The sequence below is a fragment of the Giraffa tippelskirchi genome, chromosome 2 (assembly GCF_054371585.1).
Source record: "Giraffa tippelskirchi isolate mGirTip1 chromosome 2, T2T-mGirTip1v1.2.pri, whole genome shotgun sequence".
In the NCBI taxonomy this organism is placed as follows: Eukaryota; Metazoa; Chordata; class Mammalia; order Artiodactyla; family Giraffidae; genus Giraffa; species Giraffa tippelskirchi.
The window spans coordinates 34,888,028-34,909,806 of record NC_137276.1 but is presented as its reverse complement, the minus strand read 5'-3'; the positions used below and the strand labels follow the sequence as shown (position 1 = coordinate 34,909,806).

At 40.0% G+C, this 21,779-nt stretch overlaps 1 protein-coding gene across 4 annotated transcripts in view; it reads left to right on the top strand.

Moving 5' to 3' along the window:
- LGI1 (leucine rich glioma inactivated 1) overlaps positions 1-19,917 on the top strand; it is a 37,670-nt gene extending 17,753 nt beyond the window's left edge. For 2 of the 4 annotated variants that reach the window (XM_081553735.1, XM_081553746.1), the window contains 6 exons: positions 2,806-2,877; positions 2,986-3,057; positions 12,465-12,536; positions 15,079-15,248; positions 15,521-15,685; positions 18,725-19,917. In XM_081553735.1, the coding sequence (XP_081409861.1) occupies positions 2,806-2,877; positions 2,986-3,057; positions 12,465-12,536; positions 15,079-15,248; positions 15,521-15,685; positions 18,725-19,560 (1,387 nt within the window). In that variant the 3' untranslated portion in view covers positions 19,561-19,917. The remainder of the gene's footprint in view (positions 1-2,805; positions 2,878-2,985; positions 3,058-12,464; positions 12,537-15,078; positions 15,249-15,520; positions 15,686-18,724) is intronic. The other 2 variants (XM_081553767.1, XM_081553757.1) reach the window with 2 other exon arrangements.
- Positions 19,918-21,779: the final 1,862 nt, after the last annotated feature.

Sequence of the window (21,779 nt, the reverse complement as noted above, 5' to 3'; positions counted from 1 at the left end):
ACTTTATTGCATTTTGGCCTCTTTCCCTGGATTTAGGTTTATGAGATTATTTTCGCATATCGTTGTACTTTTAGCCAGAAGTTTTGATCTTTAAAAACTAGTTCAGCAAACATCTTTCAGCCAGGAACTGTGCTCAGGACTGAGGACACAAAAATCAATAAGGATAAGTCCTTGCTATAAGGAACATTAAATCTAGTAATGTAGTAATGACCAGAATTTAAAGTAAATTCCTCTTTAACAAATATTTATTCAGTGTCCACTATGGAAGAGGCATTATTATAGGTGCTAGGGATAAGCAATGAATGAGCAGCTAAGAATTTTAGCAAAAACCCTATTTTATTTCCTTGACATGTGTGGGCTAATTCTGCCCACTTATATCCATATCATACTCTATTTTACATCTGATTCAACATAAGGAGAATGAATGTTAGAAGTCATTTCTTGCAGTGAGTTGAAGTGAGCAATTTTGAAGTCCCTAGGACCATTTGCAAGCCAGTGAACATGGGAGGTATTTCTCTGTATCTATTTCTGCCTTATTTCATCCTCCCCCTTCTTGATGCTGCCTATACAGAATGAATAAAGAAATAAAGAATTAAAAAATGAAATAAATTTTATTAAATTTAATAAATTAAAAAGAATTTAATAAACATTTAATAAGTAAAATTTAAAAATTTTTTAAAATACAAAATTTTAATAAATTAAAAAGAATAAAGGATTAAAAAATAAAAGAATAAAGAAAGCTGAACGCCAAAGAATTGATGCTTTTGAACTGTGGTGTTGGAGAAGACTCTTGAGAGTCCCTTGGACTGCAAGGAGTTTCAATCAGTCAATCCTAAAGGAAATCAATCCTGAATATTCATTGGAAGGACTGATGCTGAAGCTGAAACTCCAATACTTTGGCCACCTGATGCAAAGAACTGACTCATTGGAAAAGACCCTGATGCTGGGAAAGATTAAAGGCAGGAGTAGAAGGGGATGACAGAGGATGAAATGGTTGGATGGCATCACTGACTCGATGGACATGAGTTTGAACAAGCTCTGGAGTTGGTGATGGACAAGCAAGCCTGGAGTGCTGCAGTTCATTGGGTCACAGAGTCAAACACAACTGAGCAACTTAACTGAAGGGATACAGAATGAAAAGAAAATCTGGAACCTAAGGAAGACTTTGGATGGTAGCTTACCTTGGCGTAAGGCTGAGCAATCTTCTTGTTTCCCAGAACCATGACGTAAGAAGAGACAATTGCCAAAGTTGTGAGCGAAATCATAAAAATTTGAATTTTTTTAATAACTCTGGGCATCTAATATGTATGACTTATTTGATAATGTTGACTTCACAGACTAGTGAATCATTTGCGAGTAAAGCTATAATGTTGGAAGGAGAAGGGATAGAAGAGAATCCAACATCATTCCAGGGATTATAGCTTAGGAAGAAATGCAAGACATCATCTGGTTTTATTTGGTTTACTTTCTCTCCCTCCCTATTTTTACAGAAAATTTCAAACATATATAAAAGTAGAAATAATAGTAAAAATCAGCTTCCAGCTTCAAAAATGATCACTTCGTGCTCAATTCATCTCTAACTCACTGTTATCCCTTCCTCTCATTATTTTTAAGCAATTCCAGATGTCAAATAAGTTATTTACAACTGTTCAGAAGGTGAGATCTCATAGTTTTAATCCCTTTGGTTAACAGGCTCAGAGAGGGTAAGTCATTAAGTTGGTTAGTGAAGCTATTTTTAACCCCTACACCTCAAAAGTAAAAGTCAAAAAGTTTACTAACAGAGAATACTGGACTTAGCATGGTGCAATTAAACAGTATGTATGAGACATGAATTGTTAAACTTCCCGTCTGTCCCATGATCATGGCCACATTTTGGACACTAGTTACAAGTGAAAAATGAGGTTTCCCCATATAAGAACCTTAACAGGTAGCCTGAATGTCACTTGAACCCATTATAAGTTGTCATCAGTACATGTAAAACTTTATTTTCAGTTTATGTCAATACTTTATCTGATGAATTCCATAAATTAATACTCATTCTAAAAAGATAACTTTGTATTATTTGGCTTGTAATCACCTCTGTTAAGCCTCCGATTCAGAAAAAAAAATATTCAAGGAATTATGCAGGATGTGGGGACTGCTGATTGATGTTTCTTTTCATCAGTTATTTTGAAACCAAATCTCTGTCTATACTGAAATTGCAAATAAATTTGTCCAAGTAAAAGTGTTCTTTTTCAACTGTTTAGTAATAAAATGGGTCTGAGACTCTTCCTAAGCCTCATTATTTCCCATCTTCAGCCTGCTGTACTTTCAAAGGTTAGTTGATTTTTATCGAACCAGTGTCAATGGCTTATCTACTATGAATAACATGCACAACCAGACATGGAGCTGGTTTTCTAGGTCTTTCAGGTTAGTGACTATGACACCATTATTTGGGCTGGTCAAAAGTTTCAGAGCAAGAGGGAAAGATTCTGCTAGTGTCTTTGCCATGGAAACCTGCAACATGTTGATTTGGCTGCTTTGACTGTCATACTTGCCCAATTGTGTCTCAAAATGTTACCCAGAGCATGTGACACTCATCCCTATGAGCAGTGGGGCACAAGGCACCCCCTCATTGAGCGTTTGATGAGATAATTGACACTTAAAAAAAGCTACAAAAATTATCTGAATTAATAACACTGTAAAAGGCAGACATCCAGATACTTTTCCGTGCACAACTCCCACTCATTTCTCTGAGAGATAAAAGCAGCAAAGATCGACAATCTGTCAGTTTAACCATTTTCACTGTGTACTTTTTCTGGGCAGGTTATTCACATCGAACTCCTTTGATGTGATCAGTGATGATGCTTTCATTGGTCTCCCACATCTAGAATATTTGTAAGTAAAATAACCTTTTTTTTTTTTTTTTTTTTAACGTAATGATACAGGACAAGGGCTCTGTGGTTCCTACAGCTGTCTGACCAAAAATGTTATAACCTATTGCAGATTCATAGAAAACAACAACATCAAGTCCATTTCAAGACACACTTTCCGAGGACTAAAGTCCTTAATTCACCTGTAAGTATGAACGTTGCTATTACATTTTAAGCTTGCCAATGGACAATGCAGTTCGATAATCTGTGATTAATGTTTATCACAGATAATTCACTTTATGAGTATCTATGAAAATTTAAGAAACCCAAATGATTTCTTTCCATGCACACTTGCTTTTTCTCCCTGTCTTCAGCCAGTGTGTCCAGGAAACCCATTCCTATTAATATTAGCCCAACCAACAATAATTAGGAAAATATCCTAATGCAAGAAAATTATGTGAATGAAATAATGTTTTTATTAACTGCATCATTACTCAACTTCATGAATTGACTATATAGTTTTTGCTGTTTCTCTTTTTCTGTATAAGCCCTGATTTCATATACATTTAAACATATACTAGAACCACAGGCCACATCTACACATTACCTGAACAACTTTTTAATAAGTAAAATATTTAATTGTTCAGTGGGTGATTAGAGCTCCATCAATTGTTCTGAACAGGAAATAATTTTACCTTCCAGGGAGAGGAGACATGTTTGGTTGTCACAACTAGAGGATGTAACTGGGATTTAGTGAGTGGAGAACAGCAGTGCTGCTACACGTCCTGCAATGCATAGGAGAGCTTCTCATCAGCCTAGAACGGCACAGTGCTGTGCCTGAGAGACCAAATATGAACGGAATAACTCATCTCTCTTACTTTCAACTACACCCTACACACACACACACACACACACACACACACACACATGATTTTTAATGAAAATAGAAGGACATGGGAAGAAACGGCACCAACATTTGTTGAGTGTCTACTACTACAATGGTCACTACGCTTTACTTGAATTTTCATTTAATTGTCTCAACAATCCTGCCAGATAGGCACAATAACCCACATTTTATTTTTTAACCCCCACTTTAGAAATGAGGAAACAGAAGCTTGGAGGGGATATATGACAAGTAAACTGATTAGTTAGGGAATTATGATAACATCAACTCCCTAGCTGAACTGCTGTGGCTACTCCCATTCAACAACTATTTCTCAAGTTCCTACTATGTATCTCATTCAAGTTCAGTTCAGTCGCTCAGTCGTGTCTGACTCTTTGCGACCCCATGAATTGCAGCACGCCAGGCCTCCCTGTCCATCACCAACTCCTGGAGTTTACCCAAACCCATGTCCATTGAGTCAGTGATGCCATCCAACCATCTCATCCTCTGTCGTCCCCTTCTCCTCCTGCCCCCAATCCTACCCAGCATTAGGGTCTTTTCCAATGAGTCAACTCTTCGCATGAGGTGGCCAAAGTATTGGAGTTTCAGCTTCAGCATCAGTCCTTCCAATGAACACCCAGGATTGATCTCCTTTAGGATGGATTGATTGGATCTCCTTGCAGTCCAAGGGACTCTCAAGAGTCTTCTCCAACACCACAGTTCAAAAGCATCAATTCTGCGGCGCTCAGCTTTCTTCACCATCCAACTCTCACATCCATACATGACCACTGGAAAAACCATAGCCTTGACTAGACGGACTTTTGTTGGCAAAGTAATGTCTCTGCTTTTAAACATGCTATCTAGGTTGGCCATAACCTTCCTTCCAAGGAGTAAGCGTCTTTTAATTTCATGGCTGCAATAACCATCAGCAGTGATTTTGGAGCCCCCAAAATAAAGTCTGACACTGTTTCCACTGTTTCCCCATCTATTTCCCATGAAGTGATGGGACCAGATGCCATGATCTTAGTTTTCTGAACGTTGAGCTTTAAGCCAACTTTTTCACTCTCCTCTTTGACTTTCATCAAGAGACTCTTTAGTTCTTCTTCACTTTCTGCCATAAGGGTGGTGTCATCTGCATATCTGAGGTTATTGATATTTCTCCTGGCAATCTTGATTCCAGCTTATGTATCTCATTAGTGTTAGATTAAATAGGCAAGCCATCTAAGCATCACAGTCATTCTGTCCATTTTAACCTGTTGCCTCACAGTAGCTCATTTCTAGCTCTGTTCTAGACCCCAGGAGGTACCAGGTAACGAGGCAGGTAAAAATGCCTGCCCTTTGAGCCTTTATTCTAGGGTGTCCACATGGTCTCATGCTGTCTCTATTAGTTCCTATCTCTACTGTTACTTGGATTTGCAGCAACAGGGAACTGATGGCCCTATGTATTTTACAAAATCACTACACCTTTCAAGGCTTCTGTATATAGTCATTATAAAAGGATGAGGAAAATATTGTCTATAAAATAAACAGCAACATTGCTTTTCACATCAATGTTGTAAGTGCTGCAAAATTGGCTGTGCATGGTGGGAATGCTGTGCCATTTGATTATAGAGCCAAACGCCACCAAGCCTGATATTTCAGACTAAAACAGATAAATGGAAGTTCATGACTTCAGCCTGAGATCTACTTGACTCACATAAATCCATTCAACATGGCCTGTGACTAAAGGCTGAGCATCATGAGGGGCTGAAGGAAGACCATAGACCCCACGGTTCTCTCCGGAAACCTGGACAGAGCCTTGCCATGACCCTTAGTTCACTCAGGTATGTCTTCTCTCCAGTCTAAAGGCCTACCTCATCTGGAGGGAAGAAAGGGGGGGAAGGACGAAAGAGAGAAGAAGGAAGGGAAAAGGAGAGGAAAGTTAAGAAAGGCAGGAAAGGGAGGAAGAAAAAAATGTATACAACACCCTAGTGAAGAACATCCATTTTGTTTGATTAGAGCTTACTATGTCCATCAAATGAAATGGAAATATAAATTTGGGTCATTATGAGGCCCCTTCTTTAGAAGTGTGAAGAATTTAAGAAGGAGGCATTGGTACAGCATGTACTTATGTCTAGAAATTTTCAGGCTCAAGGGAAAGCATAATGCAGCCCTCAAAGAAAGAGGCATGAATCTTAAGGATCAAACAGACAATGGAAGGGAAGTCCCACTGAAATAATGTGGGACCAGGTGCTGGAGGTAGGAGGGAGGTGTTAGGAGGGAACAGGTTAAAGTTGACTGAATATGACCCTTAGATTTCTTGCATTTTTATCAAATAGTTAGGTTGATTCAGTGACTGTGCCAATAAGAGACTGTTTTCGAGCTACAAAAATGGCATTGCCATATGGTTCATCCTAAATAGTCTCTAGGATGTGCCACACAAAAATGAAGAAGATCCAGCTCCAACCTGGAAGAGCTCAGTCTAGCAAGAGGAATTAGACAAACAAATATTTTCTCACTGAGTGCCTTGTCCCCACATCATGTCCTCCTTTCTAATTATGCTGTTCTTCCAGGGGTTCTTCCTTCCTTCCTTTTTTCTTTTCTCCTTACCTTTTTTTTTACTTTCAAGAAGAGATAGGGAAGATTTAAAGCCCAGATGTCCCTCTGACTAGTCAGCACATCAAGTTCATATTCCATTATTAACCACTTATACATACATTTGACATTTCTTTGAGCCATTAATTTTCTTTTTAAGATTTTAGGTTTCAAAGTGCACTTTTCTCCTCCTCAGACCAATTCTTCTCAATTAAACGCAATCATTCAAGTAGCAAATAATTATCACCTTGCCCTCTAACCCACAGGAAGAGTTTCCAAAGCTTTTCGTATTCTAGACCTCATTACCGGAGAAGGCAATGGCACTCCACTCCAGTACTCTTGCCTGGAAAATCCCATGGACGGAGGGGCCTGGTGGGCTGCAGTCCAGGAGGTCGCTAAGAGTCAGACATGACTGAGCGACTTCACTTTCACTTTTCACTTTCATGCACTGGAGAAGGAAATGGCAACCCACTCCAGTGTTCTTGCCTGGAGAATCCCAGCGACGGGGGAGCCTTGTGGGCTGCCGTGTATGGGGTTGCACAGAGTCGGATACGACTCAAGCGACTTTGCAGCAGACCTCATTACAGTCTCTTGATGACCTTATGAAAGAGATAAGGTGGAGTGTTATGGAGAAAGTAACAGAGACATATATACACTATCATGTGCTAAAGCAGATAGGTGGTGAGAAGTTGCTGTATAACACAGGGAGCCCAGCCAGGTGCTCTGTGATAATCTAGAAGGGTGCGATAGAGGGAGGGGAGGGAGGCTTGAGAGGGAGATGATTTATATATCATTATGGCTGATTTGCATTGTTCCGTGGCGTAAATCATCACAACATTGTAAAGCAATTTTCCTCCAATTAAAAATAAATTTAAAAAAAGAAACAGGGCAGACACTATGCCTATTGGCAAATGAGAATTCAGAGGTGTGCCCTGAGTTTAAGCTGCTCCCCAGTTAGTAGTGGTAAAAGCCAGAAGTTTTCCAAGATCATTAATGAGACCTCTAGTGCCCTCTCCACCATGTCAATTATAGAAGGACCAGAGAGCTTTACGGATGGCTAGGTCCTTCCACAGGACATGATCTGAGAAGCAAACACAAATGGGGAAGGAAGAGAAGATCCTGAAGACAGGAGCCCTACCCTCACTCTTGATCTCCAAATGCAATTAGTTGGAATTAGACACATTTTTTTTGCTGGCTTTTAAAAAAAAATTATTTTGTATTGGAGTATAGCTGATTAACAATGTTGTGATAGTTTCAGGTGGGCAGCAACAAGTCTCAGTCATACATATACATATATCCATTCTTCCCCAAACTCCCCTTCCATCCAGGCTGCCACGTAACATACTCTCAATAGTATGTAGAATACGTATGTACTTTTGTAGTATGCACAATAGTAGACATACACTTTTAGATCCAACTAGTTCCCACTCTGGCTTAACATTAAAGCTGCTCCAAGGGAACTTGTGAGGATTGATATAAATTCAGTTCATTCCTAAAGAAGCAATGAACTTATCTCACCTTCTTATACATCTGTCTCAGTGGACTTGCCTTCTAAAGAGACATTTTTAGATAACTTAAAATTTACTATACAGACTCCCTTCTCCTTCAGACCAACCCCTCCCCAAAAGAGAATTCCTTATATTTGAGTCCTTACAAATCCTGTCAAATTCTGAGAGCCTCTCTTGATTATTCTAAATCACTGTCCTAATAGTATACATGATTAACTTAAGTGTTTGAATAGTTCATATATTTCAGAAAGGTTTGAATTTTTCTGATAACCATGTTTTACTTCTGAAATCAGGGGGAAAATGAATTAAAAAATAGTTTATGGCCAGTGACGACAAAACTTCTAAACATTTTGTATTGGTTTCTGTTAATACCCACAATGTTTTAGTAATGATTCCCTTGGGCAGCACATAAGTGTCATGGTGGCTAAGGTCCAGTGGAGCAGGATTGTTTGCATGTATGTACAAAAACATTTGGGGAAAATTGTCATCGATCTACACGTGTCATGAAGCACCTACTGGTTGTTCTGCAACGCGGAGGTGCAAAAGACATACATGCAGTCCCCAAACTCAGGGCATCCATGTGTCCCCAGTTAATCAGGCAGGATGCCCTCACTTCAGCCTTCACAATGACAAGCATGTATAGAGGGCAATGGGATACAGTGGCTGAGGAGGTTGTCTCTGCCACCAGACTGTGTGCGTTCAAAGCCAGGCTTTACCCATTAATAGCTGTGGGACATCAGGCAGGTCACTAAGCTTCATGGTGCCTCCAATTCCTTTTGTGTGAAACAGAAGTGATAACAACCATCTGTAAAAATAGAGGTGGAAAATAACAAGATACTTAGGAACACCTAGATTCTAAGACTGACAGGAGATTAGGTCTGTTACTCTACGTAAAGTACCTAGAACAGAGCGTGGTATGCAGCAAACACCACCATGTAGGAAAAAACTAAGCCTCGCTGCTAACCTCTACTGGTTCTGGATCAGGACTCCAAATGCTGCAGTGTATTTATCCCCTTTAAACATTTTGTATGAAATTAAAATAACTGCACTTGAAATACCGCAAATTCAGTGAGACACCAAGTCAAGCTGAGAATCTGCACTGCAGGGAGGCTGGGAGCACCCCAGATGGCCGTGGGCGAAGCTTTCTTAGCAGCAGAGCCCAGTGGCACTGAAACAAACGTGCTGTCTGAGCCAGTCTGGTCTGCCTTAGAGAGAAGACTTTCCAGTAGGTTCCATACTCCATAATTAGAGGTTTTCTCAGGTAAACCATGAAAACACCAAAGTGGAGTCAAAGTGAAAGTTGCTCAGTCGTGTGTGACTCTTTGCAACCCTATGGGCTATAGGCTATACAGTCCATGGGATTCTCCAGGCCAGAATACTGGAGTGAGTAGCCATTTCCTTTTCCAGAGGATCTTCCTAATCCAGAGATCGAACCCAGGTCTCCCACATTGCAGGTTTATTCTTTACCAGGTGAACCACCAGGGAAGCCCGAAGTGGAGGGAATGGGCATCATTTCCATTGGGAAGGAAAGCGTACCTGCCATTAAAAATGCTTGACCCTTCTCAGCTAGTCTCAAGGCAGCTAGGTGTTCAGCTGGACAGTTTCCCAGGTATTTTAAAGGATGTTTCTTAGGTAGATTCTGAATCAGGACCTAGAGAATGAGCTTAGTTGCAGACACACTTTCAAAAACCCTCCTAGGAGAACTTTCCTGGTGGTCCAGTGGCTAAGACTCCAAGCTTCCAATGCAAAGGGTCTGGGTTCAATCCCTGGTTGGGAAACTAGGTCCGACATGTCACAACTAAGTGTTCACATGCTGTAATTAAACGACCCCTAATGGTGCAACTAAAGCCTGGTGCAGCCAAGTAAAAAAAAAAATTTAAGAGAACCCTCCTAGGGAATTCCCTGGCAGTCTGGTGGTGAGGACTTGGCCCTTTCACAACAGGGTTCGAACCCTGGCCCGGAACTAGGATCCCAGGCTCAGAGGAGGGAGGGAACTTTGTGAACATCAGGAGCACGTGATGTCAGGGTAAGGGAATGGTAATTCACAGGGCTTTGCAGTTTCTCCCTAAATCAGTGTCTTGGTGTATGGGGCCTGAGATGCCTTCTCTGCCCTTTTCTCTGTCTGGATTGGTGCCCTTTCTCTTATCCATTCAAGCCTGTCCCATCCATCCACTCATTCATTCAATCATTTATTCATTTAAAAGCAGCTGTTGAGGACTTACATTATGTCAGGCACTGGGGATACAGTGATAAGACAAACATCCTTCCAGTACTCACTGCTGAGTAATCCTAGAAAACAATTAACATCAATGAAATGTCTCACTTCCCTGTCTTCACTCCTCTCCCAACCAATTCTACCCCTCATCAGCTACCCAGACACAGTGCATTCTTACCCCTTAGTAAAACCTGTAGTGAAGGGCATTGACTCTTTTTCTTTTTTTAATTTTGGAATTTTAAAATCTTTTTTTTTTAGACCAAAACAAACAAAATGCAGTTCACCCATTTCTCCCACCCTTCAACCTCGCCTCTAGCAACCACCAATTTGTTCTCTGTATCTATGAAGTTCATTGTTAACACCCTGGCTATGTGAGGTCTACAGCTTTATTCTTTGGGCAGAAAGTGGAACTCTCAATTCACCGGCTCTTTCAAAGAACTGTGCTGGGCAGCAAGGAAAACAGGTGTCTCTTCCTTGGTAACCTTAATGGCTGCAGTAATTCAGGATTAGACTTTTATCATTTCCCTCCCACTGTCCTAAAACCCAGCCTACTCCAAGCATGCATCCTGCAGCCAGTTGTACTTTGTGCTGGTGTCTGAGAGAGGGACATCCACTTAGGAGAAGTTAGCATAAGGACTGTAGGACACAACTGTGGCAGCAAATATATTGACATACATAAGTTGAGAGTGACTCTAGACTGGTCCAAGACACCAAGAAATTTCTTCACTCAGCCACCAGTCAGTAAAATGAATTGTGGAGATGTTCTCTTGAATAATCTTCTTTAGCAGCATTTTCTTAATACTATGTAGGTAGACAGTCACAGCAGTTCATTAGTATGGTCAGTTTTCTAAATGCTGTTTTGGGGCAATGATCACACGAAAGCTCTTCTCCTTCCAGTCCCCTCCTCCCAAGTGCCCTTTATGGAAAGCAGTCCACATACCAGCTACCATCCTGAGTTACTGCATTTTTTTTAACACTCATAATATGAGGTATTACTACCTTCACTTAAAAATGAAAAAACTGAGTTGCAGAGAAGGTACATAACCAAAGTCACACAGCCAGTAAATACTGGAGTCAGGATTCAAACAGCTCAGAATGACTCCAAAGCTATGCCCTTCATCACAAAATGGACTGTCGCTGAGACTGAAATCTGATTCAGTTCCCTTTCTTCTGTGCCAAGGTTCATTGAAAAAGTTTTCTAATGTAATCTAGTGGTAATTTTCAAAACTCAGATAAACAACATAATTAACTTAAAAATGGGTTTTAAAAGTTTTTAATGCTTGCACTTGAGAAATCCCGTACTAATTAGAAGAGGTAGAAAACAGAAGACTTTTGAGAGTGTTTTAAGATGAATTTGAGAGAATTTTCAAGAGCTTTGGAGGCTGACAGCATAGGCTCCTTTGTTTTAGTTTTCAATTTTTATTGTGAAAATTAAAACCGCTTCTAAGGAAAGTATATAACATGTATATGTATGTAGGCATGCTCAGTTGCTTCAGTCCAACTCTTTGTGACCCTATAAACTGTAGCCCACCAGGCTCCTCTGTCCATGGGATTCTCCAGGCAAGAATACTGGAGTGGGTTGCCATGCCCTCCTCCAGGGGATCTTCCTGACCCAGGGATTGAACCTGAGCCTTCTGCACTGGCAGGTGGGTTCTTTACCCACTGAGCCACCTGGGAAAGGCAAGTATATGTATAGTGCTGATTAAAGACAAATCACCAGTACCTAGTCACCCTTCCCGGTCATACAGTATCTGCTCCTGGTTACGTGCACATTTCTGCAGTGTGGACACATGACCTTTTCCTTGATACTATCAGGACTGTTTCCTACTCATTACTCTTGATTAGAATCAGAATCATTTTAGCGATACGTGGAGGAACAAACAGAGAAGGAGAAAACAATTCCTGTGATAATAGGGCAAGAACTGGAAGAAGGGAAAAAAGGAGATGATTAAACAGGATGAATGGATGATTGGGTAGATGGATATTTATGAGGAAGCTATTTTCTAAGGAGGGATGAATGAATGGAGCTAAAAAGGAAAAAATGTAGAAAAAGAACAGGAAAAAAGAGTGTGCTGGAGTGGGGGTAGTTGGACAGGCCTCCAAGTTTGAGAGCTGTGGGTTCTAAGAGCTGGTGGTTGAGCTCCTCCTGGAGCAAGTGGAGGGAGAGAGGGAGGGGAAGGGCGGCCTGAGTGTGAGGGGAGAGCACATGGAGATGACAGACATGGGGAGACAACCCTTAGTTGTCTGAGAGTGTGATGCTCACATTTGGTGCTAAATAGAAAGACCGATGGCCAGGCATTATTTTGTTACTGGTATTTTGGAGTGTTTTCTTGTTCCTCTTGTTTAATACCATAATACAAAAAGGGCCATAAAATGCATTTATTTTGTTTATGATTACAGCTTATGTCACTCTTTTTTTTTTTTTTTTCCAGGAGCCTTGCAAACAACAATCTCCAGACTCTCCCAAAAGATATTTTCAAAGGCCTGGATTCTTTAACAAATGTGTAAGAGGACCTAAGAAATCACTGATTAATTAATTAATTTGCAGTAGTTAACAAAGAAGTCTGGTGTTGATTATTAAAATTTTTAATTGGCTTTAAATTAAATGAGAAATTTAAAATTTTAATTTGTCTTAAATTTTGAATTTAGTTGGACTACTGTTTGAGTTTCCTAGGGTTTATTCCACCATAGTCTGAAAACGTAACCCCAAGCTTTCCTTTAATTAAGTGTGTGTCTGTATGGCAGGGACTGATGACAAGGGACTTGGGGGCAGACAGGGGAAGAGGAGAGCTAGATAGAAATTTCAAGAAGCCTTTTTTTTTTTCTCACGGGGTTCAGGAAATGGGGCTACAAAGGAAAAACACAAAGTAGTCTGGGTAACTGACAGAATAAAGATGAAAGTTTACACCCATGGGTTGGTCAGTCAACAGAGAAATGGAGCAGGAAATGGGGGAAGGGAGGAAAGTTTGCCTTTTCTCTCATTAGTCTGAACAACAACCCTAGGCTTAATCCCCAGGAATTTGGCTTAAGCCCCAGGAAGGGAATGAACTTAATTATTTTTGACCCTTTTTCAAACAAAAGAGCTTTCAAACTTTGACTTTTAAGCCTCAGAGTGAAAGATCTTTGTAAGGAATTTGTATATTTTGCACTAAGCAAAGCAAGTAATGTATGCCTAACCGGCTCAAAAGCAATTTAGCTTCAATAAGTGCCTTCCAAAACATCAGAAAGGTATTTAAATGCCACAAGGTAGAACACAGGAACAAACAAAAGATGTGTGAAAACAAAAGAGTTCACATTTATCAAGTCCTTTGCTATAGAATATATATTGAAAACAACTTTTCTCCAACAAAATTTGAGTCAAGTATTCTCTCCTAAACCCAGTATTTAACATCAAATCAGCTAGCTAGTGAAAAACTTTCTTTGTTCCTTGTAGTACTCCCCCAGCCCCTCCTCCATGCTGATTACCCCAATTCCTGAAAGATGGTTTATTTCCAAGAGAGTGTCAGAATCAGGACACTTCCAAAGAGTCTTGGACAGACCACAGTTACCCACTCTGGTTTACAATAGATTAGAAAAGTTGACACTCATTATTTCTGGGTCAGAGTATTCTTGGGATATGAAGTCAGTCCTGCGAACGTCTTGCAAGGTAGATAACTCCATGGCAGACTTGGGGATATAGCTTATTTGGAGACCCTCTGGCCCAACCTTACGTCAGTCTAAACCCCACACTAGCAAAAGAAAAATCACTTGAAATGGGCTCAGTTTCTCCAAGGAATCCTATCATGGGTTTGTCCTACCCTGATATGCCCAAATCAAGAATTATTTAAGAAGTGCACGGATCCATGCCAATATGCCTTTTAGTAGATTTCTTGGTGTTCCTGAATTATTCCTTAAAACACATTTTTAAGTGAAATTATTCTTGTGCTCTGTGAAAAGTAGACAATACCTATCTTAGGAATTCTATGTGACAGAGACGAGTTTTAGGAAAGAGATTGGGTTTCTGAACAGAAGCAATGCAAATAAACAGAGAACTGATGAGTTGGGATCATATGTGGAAATTTAAACTATCTGTGCTGTACAGTTTATTATGGACATGAGCTATTGTATGTCTGCATTAACTCGGCTGTGTCGAAGTCATTTCCTATTAAAATTGAATTTGAAGACCATGGAATAGGATCAGGATTAATTACATCTGTGAGGAAGAAGAAAAGCAAACAGCTCACTCGACTTAATTAAATATGGTCCAACAGTCACTACATTCTGTGTTTAGAACCTGTGTTGCCCAATATGGTAGCCGCACATGTGATCACAGAACAATTAAAATGTGTTCCTAGTGTGACTGAGGAACTGAATTTTAAATTTTACTTAGTTTTTTTAAAAAATCAAATAAAAAACTAAATTTAAGAACTGATTTTTCTGTTCAATTATTGGAAAACTTTTAAGTATGCTTGGAACAAATTGGGTGTATGAATCTTTTTTTTTCAACTGTGAATTTTATTAAATCTAAACACAAATCAGGAACTTCAGCTGAAATTTTATCATCCAAATTGAGATATACTGTAAGCATAAAATACACATTAGACTCCACAGAGACTTAGTATCGACAAAGCAGGCAAAATATCTCATTAGTAATTTTTATATTACTATATGTCAAATGATAAAATTCTGTATGTATGGGTTACATAACATATGATATTAAAAATAATTTCATCTGTTTCTTTTTACTTTTTTAATGTGTCTATAGAAAAATTTTAAACTACATATGTGGTTCACTTTGTATTCCTATGGACAGCACAGCTCTAGACTGAACTACCTTTGAATCCAGGAGGGAGTAAGTTATGAAGTTCCACTGACCGGGGTAGATTGCAAGGGTGCACTGTGGTCCTCTCTGAGCCTAAAGTGAATAATCAGACAGGTTCAAGGTAGATTATGAGGCATGATATAAAACCAGGTGAGGGCATCCTGCTCATGTAATTGCTATGGTAAGAGTCATGCCTGTGAAGAAGGACCCTTGTATATCAAAAGCAGCTGAAGTTTGTCTTTCAGTGACCTGAGAGGTAATTCATTTAATTGTGACTGTAAACTGAAGTGGCTGGTGGAATGGCTAAGCCACACCAATGCAACTGTCGAAGACATCTATTGTGAAGGCCCTCCGGAATATAAGAAGCGCAAAATCAATAGTCTTTCCTCCAAGGATTTTGATTGTATCATTACAGGTAATGTATTCCAAATTATTCCATCTCGTAAAATTAAACTAAGGGCTACATTTTTTTTTACATATGCAGGAATTGATATTTTTTATACATTAAAAACCAACTGAGCAATTTAAAGATATTATGAACCGTTAAAACTTCATGTGTTTAAAAGCAAAGTACAACTGCCATTTCACTGCTTCTCTAGAATAAATGTATTTCTTATGGACATTTGAGATCTAGCCAACGAATGAGGCATTAGCACAGCTACTCATCATCATTTTCAATTTTTGCAGAGTTTGCAAAGTCTCAAGACCTGCCTTATCAATCACTGTCCATAGACACTTTTTCTTATATGAACGATGAGTATGTCGTCATCGCTCAGCCTTTTACTGGAAAGTGCATTTTCCTTGAATGGGACCATGTAGAAAAGACCTTCCGGAATTATGACAACATTACAGGTATGAAAAGGCTGATTGTATTTTGAATGGAAAATTAAACTGCTTGGGCCAAGGACAAAAGGAAAAGATGAGTGATATCAGGGAATGCTTTGGGCAGGTTTGTGGTTTAGTCGCTAAGTTGTGTCCAACTCCTGCAACCGCATGGACTGTAGCCCACTAGGCTCCTCTGTCCATAGGATTTTCCAGGCAAGAATACTGGAGTGGGTTGCCATTTTCTTCTGCAGGAGATCTTCCTGATCCAGGGATCAAACCTGGGTCTCCAGAGCTGTAGGCAGTTCTTTACCAGTTGAGCTACCAGGTTTAGAATCATTTGAATCCTAAATCTACCATTTGAGATTGTTCCCTAAAGCTTAATTTCCTCAGTTATAAAATGGTAACACTAATACCTAACTTGCAGGGCTGTTATAAAATAATGAGAGCACATGTTCCAGAAACTTAGCATAGGACCTATCTTAGTAAATATGCAATAAAAAGTGGGTTATTTTTCTTGAAAGAAAAAGTACTGGACTAAGAATTGTAAGTTCTATCTAGGTTCTGCCACAAACAAACTAGTTAAGCCACACTCTCACTGGGTCCATTTTTTTAACTACAGAATGAGTTTATTTTAAATCAATGAATCTCAAACTTTATTGCATAAACATTACTTCTGCAAAATGTTCATGTATGACTTGTGACATAAGGGTTTTATGGTCCAGTAGATTTGGGACCCATATCTCCCTCTTGAAGATTCATAATAACACACATTAGAGGCTCTGAGAAATCCTGCAGTGAGGACACAAATCTCTTTCTAGTATTTTTTGCATTTAATTTGATGATGGAAATCTTTTTTTTACCATGAAAACTTTTACTTAGGTCACCTCTTAAGTTTCTTCAACAACTTTCAAGTGTTTAAGTCATAAATTAGAACATGAGGCTCCCTCTGAAATCAGCTTCACATCAGTGTTTGCTTCTAACACCTTTAAACTTGCTTCTGAGAGCACTCCCACATCCCCATAGAAGGTCACCCACTTGACAAGGCTGGGATGGTTATAACTAGATTTTGTTGGCAGTCATCAACCCTATTGCTCAAAGGCTCAGGACAAGTTTGGGTCTTGCCTAAGACTGAGGTGCCCAGATAACTGAATCCCCTCCAAACTGAGACCCTCCTAGAATCCTCTTTCCTTCTCAAGGAGGAAGGCTATGCTTCCCTTTCTCCTGAAGCCCCCTCAGTTCTCCAGTGGATTGCAGCAGGGTTTGTTCAATCTAAACCAGCTTCTTCTTACATGTGTACAGTCTCTCAATTGCTATGAATGAATCTTTAGATGAGCACTTGAAAGAAAAATGAATCATATATTTGCAGACTTCCAGATGACATCATCTAGTCCAGGATGATGAATATATGTCATATATGCAGTCACTATCCCCTCCCTCACCCCAGATAGACATTGTTAATCTATCATGATGTTCTCTCTTGCAGAGGACAGAATCCTTCTTAATACAGTTCTCCAGGCAGTCCCAGTCAATCAATCAACATTGGGACCTGATTGAAAACTAGTAGCCATCTCTAATCTAGTTCCAACTCTCATTGTATAGAAGGGAAAACTGAATCCCAGAGAAGAGATTTTTCTCAAGGTCACAGAATCAGTTGAGTCTTGAAAAGGGTCATAAATAGAATAATTTTGCCTATGCATGCAGCCAACTAATAGAAAGAGTTGATGCAGAACTTATTACCTCAAAGCCTTTAGAGCTGCAGTTAGAAAAAGCCTGGAGCTAGATTTGCCTTGCTCTCTTTGGATTTCTGAGAACCAACCTCCCTCTAGAAGATCAGAATCTATTGATAACTTAAACTCTTAACAAAGGATACTGAGCTAGGCTTCTTACAGACCTCCATGTAGTTTTCTGAGATTTCCCAAAGTAACTTTCAGGAGCATCGCTCACGACTGTACCCCTCTTTCACTTTTCTTAAGGATTCTTCTTCCTTCTCTTCTGCCACTAGTAACCTAAAGCTTCAGAAAAATCCCGAGTGACATCTCTCTTTTCTTAGGGGAAAGTTAGTCGATTCTAGAGCTAGAAGCCATTCATCACAGAGAACACAGCAATTGAAGATAGAGCCGTGGGCTGCCTAGACCACTGCTCAAGACTTGGTGGGGTTGTCCTAGAACCTTGTGGAACCCAAGCCCAAGTTGGAAGCCTCCATACAGCTAACTCCTCACCCTGGGTTAAGTTAAAAACATAGGGACACTGGTAGCCTTGAGCTTGAATCCCAACTTTGCCTTCTAGCAGCATTGAACCTCTGCCTTTCAGCCTGCTCACCTGCAAAAGGAAGGGTGATAATAATATTTATCTCTTAAGATTGGTGGGAAATTTAATGAGATGATCTGGCAAAGCATAAAATAGGTGCTCAATAAATGGCAGTTTCCACTAGAATTACTGTGACTAACTCATGATATGCCAGGGAAAGCAATGATTCCTTTCTATAAGAAGTGAGAGGAGAGGGAGCTCCCTGACAGTCCAGTAGTTAGTACTCATTGCTTTCCCTGTTCAATCCCTGGTTGAGGGAACTTAGATCCATATGTGGCTTGGCCAAAAAAAAAAAAAAAAAAGACAAAGAGGAGGGACTTCCCTGGCCGTCTTCCCTGGCAGTTCAGTGGTTAAGACTCTGCACTTCCAATGCAGGGGGCACAGGTTCAATCCTTGGTGGGGGAACTAAGCTCCCACGTGCCACGTGGTACAGCCAAAAAAATTTTTTTAATTAAGAACAATGAAGAAGAAAAAGTGAGAGGGAAAACTCAGGCTGTAGCCATGTGTCTTGAATGTCTAGTGCACATTGGATGTGACATGACAACTCTATTATTGGTAACAAGGCTCCATGAGGCAAAAAGGCACAGTCTTGTTGCCACTGGATCTGATTAAAAAACTGACTTTGCCTAATCAATCAAAGAAATCTCTTATTTCAGGCTGAAACAAGATTTTGGTGGCAGCTGCATGGTCTCAGCCTGTGTGTTAACATGCTCCAAAAGAGGACGGACATCCTCCTAATCTCTCATTTGTCTTTTCCAGGCACGTCCACTGTAGTGTGCAAGCCTATAGTCATTGAAACTCAGCTCTATGTCATTGTGGCCCAGCTGTTTGGCGGCTCTCACATCTATAAGCGAGACAGTTTTGCAAATAAATTCATAAAAATCCAGGATATTGAAATCCTCAAAATCCGAAAACCCAATGACATTGAAACATTCAAGATTGAAAACAACTGGTACTTCGTTGTTGCTGACAGTTCAAAAGCTGGTTTCACTACCATTTACAAATGGAACGGAAATGGATTCTACTCCCATCAATCTTTACATGCATGGTACAGGGATACTGATGTGGAATATCTAGAAATAGCCAGAACACCTCAGACTCTCAGAACGCCTCATTTAATCCTGTCCAGTAGTTCCCAGCGTCCCGTCATTTATCAGTGGAACAAAGCAATACAATTATTCACTAACCAAACTGACATCCCTAACATGGAGGATGTATACGCCGTTAAGCACTTCTCAGTGAAAGGTGATGTGTACATTTGCTTGACAAGATTCATTGGTGATTCCAAAGTAATGAAATGGGGAGGCTCCTCATTTCAGGATATTCAGAGGATGCCATCACGAGGATCCATGGTGTTCCAGCCTCTTCAGATAAATAACTATCAATATGCAATTCTTGGAAGTGATTATTCCTTTACTCAAGTGTATAACTGGGATGCAGAGAAAGCCAAATTTGTGAAATTTCAGGAATTAAATGTTCAGGCACCAAGATCATTCACACACGTGTCCATTAATAAACGCAATTTTCTTTTTGCTTCCAGTTTTAAGGGAAACACACAGATTTACAAACATGTCATAGTTGACTTAAGCGCATGACACACCAAATTCTGTGGCTGCCCTCAGTAACTTTCTACAGTACATGATCCGGATGAACTCAAATGCATGATGACTCTTCTTTTCACACTTGCAAATGAATGCCTTTCAAACATTGAGACTGCTAGAACCAAGCACTACCCGTATCTCCATCCTTACCTGTCCAGTCCAGTGGTGTGGGAAGTTACCTTTTATAAGACAAAACTGAATTGTGTAACTGTTCTTTGCAGTGAAGATGTGTAAATAAGTGTTTAATGGTATCTGTTACTCCAAAAAGAGATATGAATATGTACTTTTCCATTTATTTATTCATGTGTTCAGAAACAAAACTGCCAAATAAAATGTTTACATTTTCTTTCATATCTCAAAGGTAATTATTTACAAGAGTTATTTTATTCTTGCTGATAGTATGTTGAGTAAAGAGTTTTATACAATGGGGTTATATCTGGATTGAGAATTTATGTAGTAAATAACGAGTGAAGATGAACATTCATACTGATTGCCTATCATTATTATCAGGTTGATCAGCTGAGTTTGAACATTCAAAGGTGTTTCTAAAGGGCATGGCTTTTGGGAACACTTTGGGATGAAATAGTGACAAATGGAAGAAGAGTAGAGAAATTTGCCTGTTACAAGATGGCTAATTAGACAGTTAGCCTCATCCTTTCCTATCTGATAGCTCCAGCTAAAAACATCATTTGGAGAATTTATAGAAGCTAAATTCAAGATTTTGGATTTTTAAAGCCTTCTTCGGGGATTTCTAAATGTCTGACTCTCGAATCATCTGACAGATGACAGAGATTGTAACCTTACAGCACTTGCATCAGATGTATCCAATACGAAGGCCTCAAGCTGACCAAGGATGCTTTGCTTCTCGACATCAGTTCTGACACATTACTGACATACTGCTGAGTGCCCACAAGGCTCAGATCTGACCTTCTAAATTCCTGCTCCTGGATCACATGGTATGTTAGCACCTAGCACAATGCCTTTGATAGAGTAGGTTCTCAAAAACTACTTTTGAAGATGCAGATGTTATAAACTTCATAATAAACTTCACGAGGCCCTTTGATCTAATCAGTCATATTTACTGAATACCTACTAACGGGGTATCTTTTCTGTGGTTTGGGGAGGAAAACTGAGGAATAGAGTGTAGTCCTTGACCTGTGGGGCCTTAGAAGACTAACAGGGTGATTAGGACACAAAAAAACTACAGAATATGCTGTGAGTTGCAAATATCACCTAAACATTCTGATTTTAAGTATCATAGGAGTGTCCAAAATGAGTTCCTGGAAGAAGTGGTCCTTGTTCGAACATAAAGGGAAGAGATGATTTCAAAAGGGAATCAGGGCAGAGGAGATATTCTTGGCATGATTTGGTTCTGTGTGCTGCCTTCATGGAGGGGATCAGAGCTTCCTCTGGCTTACTGTGCCTCAGACTTTTTTGCTGAATGACTAGGGGGGCAAGTGGGACAGACAGCAACTCTGGCAGCATGTATCTGGCAAACTTGAGGCATTAAAGGTACACATAATAGTTACATAGTCTCTGGGAAGCAACACCTTGGGGAGTTATGCATAGGAACCAGATTCCTTTACCGCATGGGGAAGATATCAACTCTGACATCAGGGTTATGGGGGGACGAGAAGAAGACCCACCTACTCCCAATCCCGCATATAGGGAGATCTGGCCTTCGAATGTCTGACTTTCTTCCTTCCTTTGTCCAATAAGCAGCACATGTGTGTTAGAGGGAGGCTTCCCTGGTGGTGCTAGTGGTAAAGAACATGCCTGTCAGTGCAGGAGACTTAAGACTAGCACGTTCAATCCCCAAGTCAGGAAGATTCCCTCGAGGAGGGCATACCAACCCACTCCAGTATTCTTGCCTAGAGAATCCCATGGATAGAGGAGCTTGGCAGGCTACAGTCCATGGTGTTGCAAAGAGTTGGACACAACTGAAGCAATTTAGCATGCACCTCTGTTAGAGAACACCTGCTCGGTACAGATTGGGTTTAAGTCCTGTCCTGTCATGTACTGGCTTTGTCCACAGGCAAGTTACATGACCTTGCTGAACCTCAGTTTCTTCATCTGTAAGGACAACGATGTCTACTCCAAGGACAACAGAAGGATTAAATGAAACAAGGCACACATGGTGAATTGAATTTTACAAATATGGCCACAATGATATTTCCCATCCTGCATGTTCTATGAGAAACTTGCCCTAACGT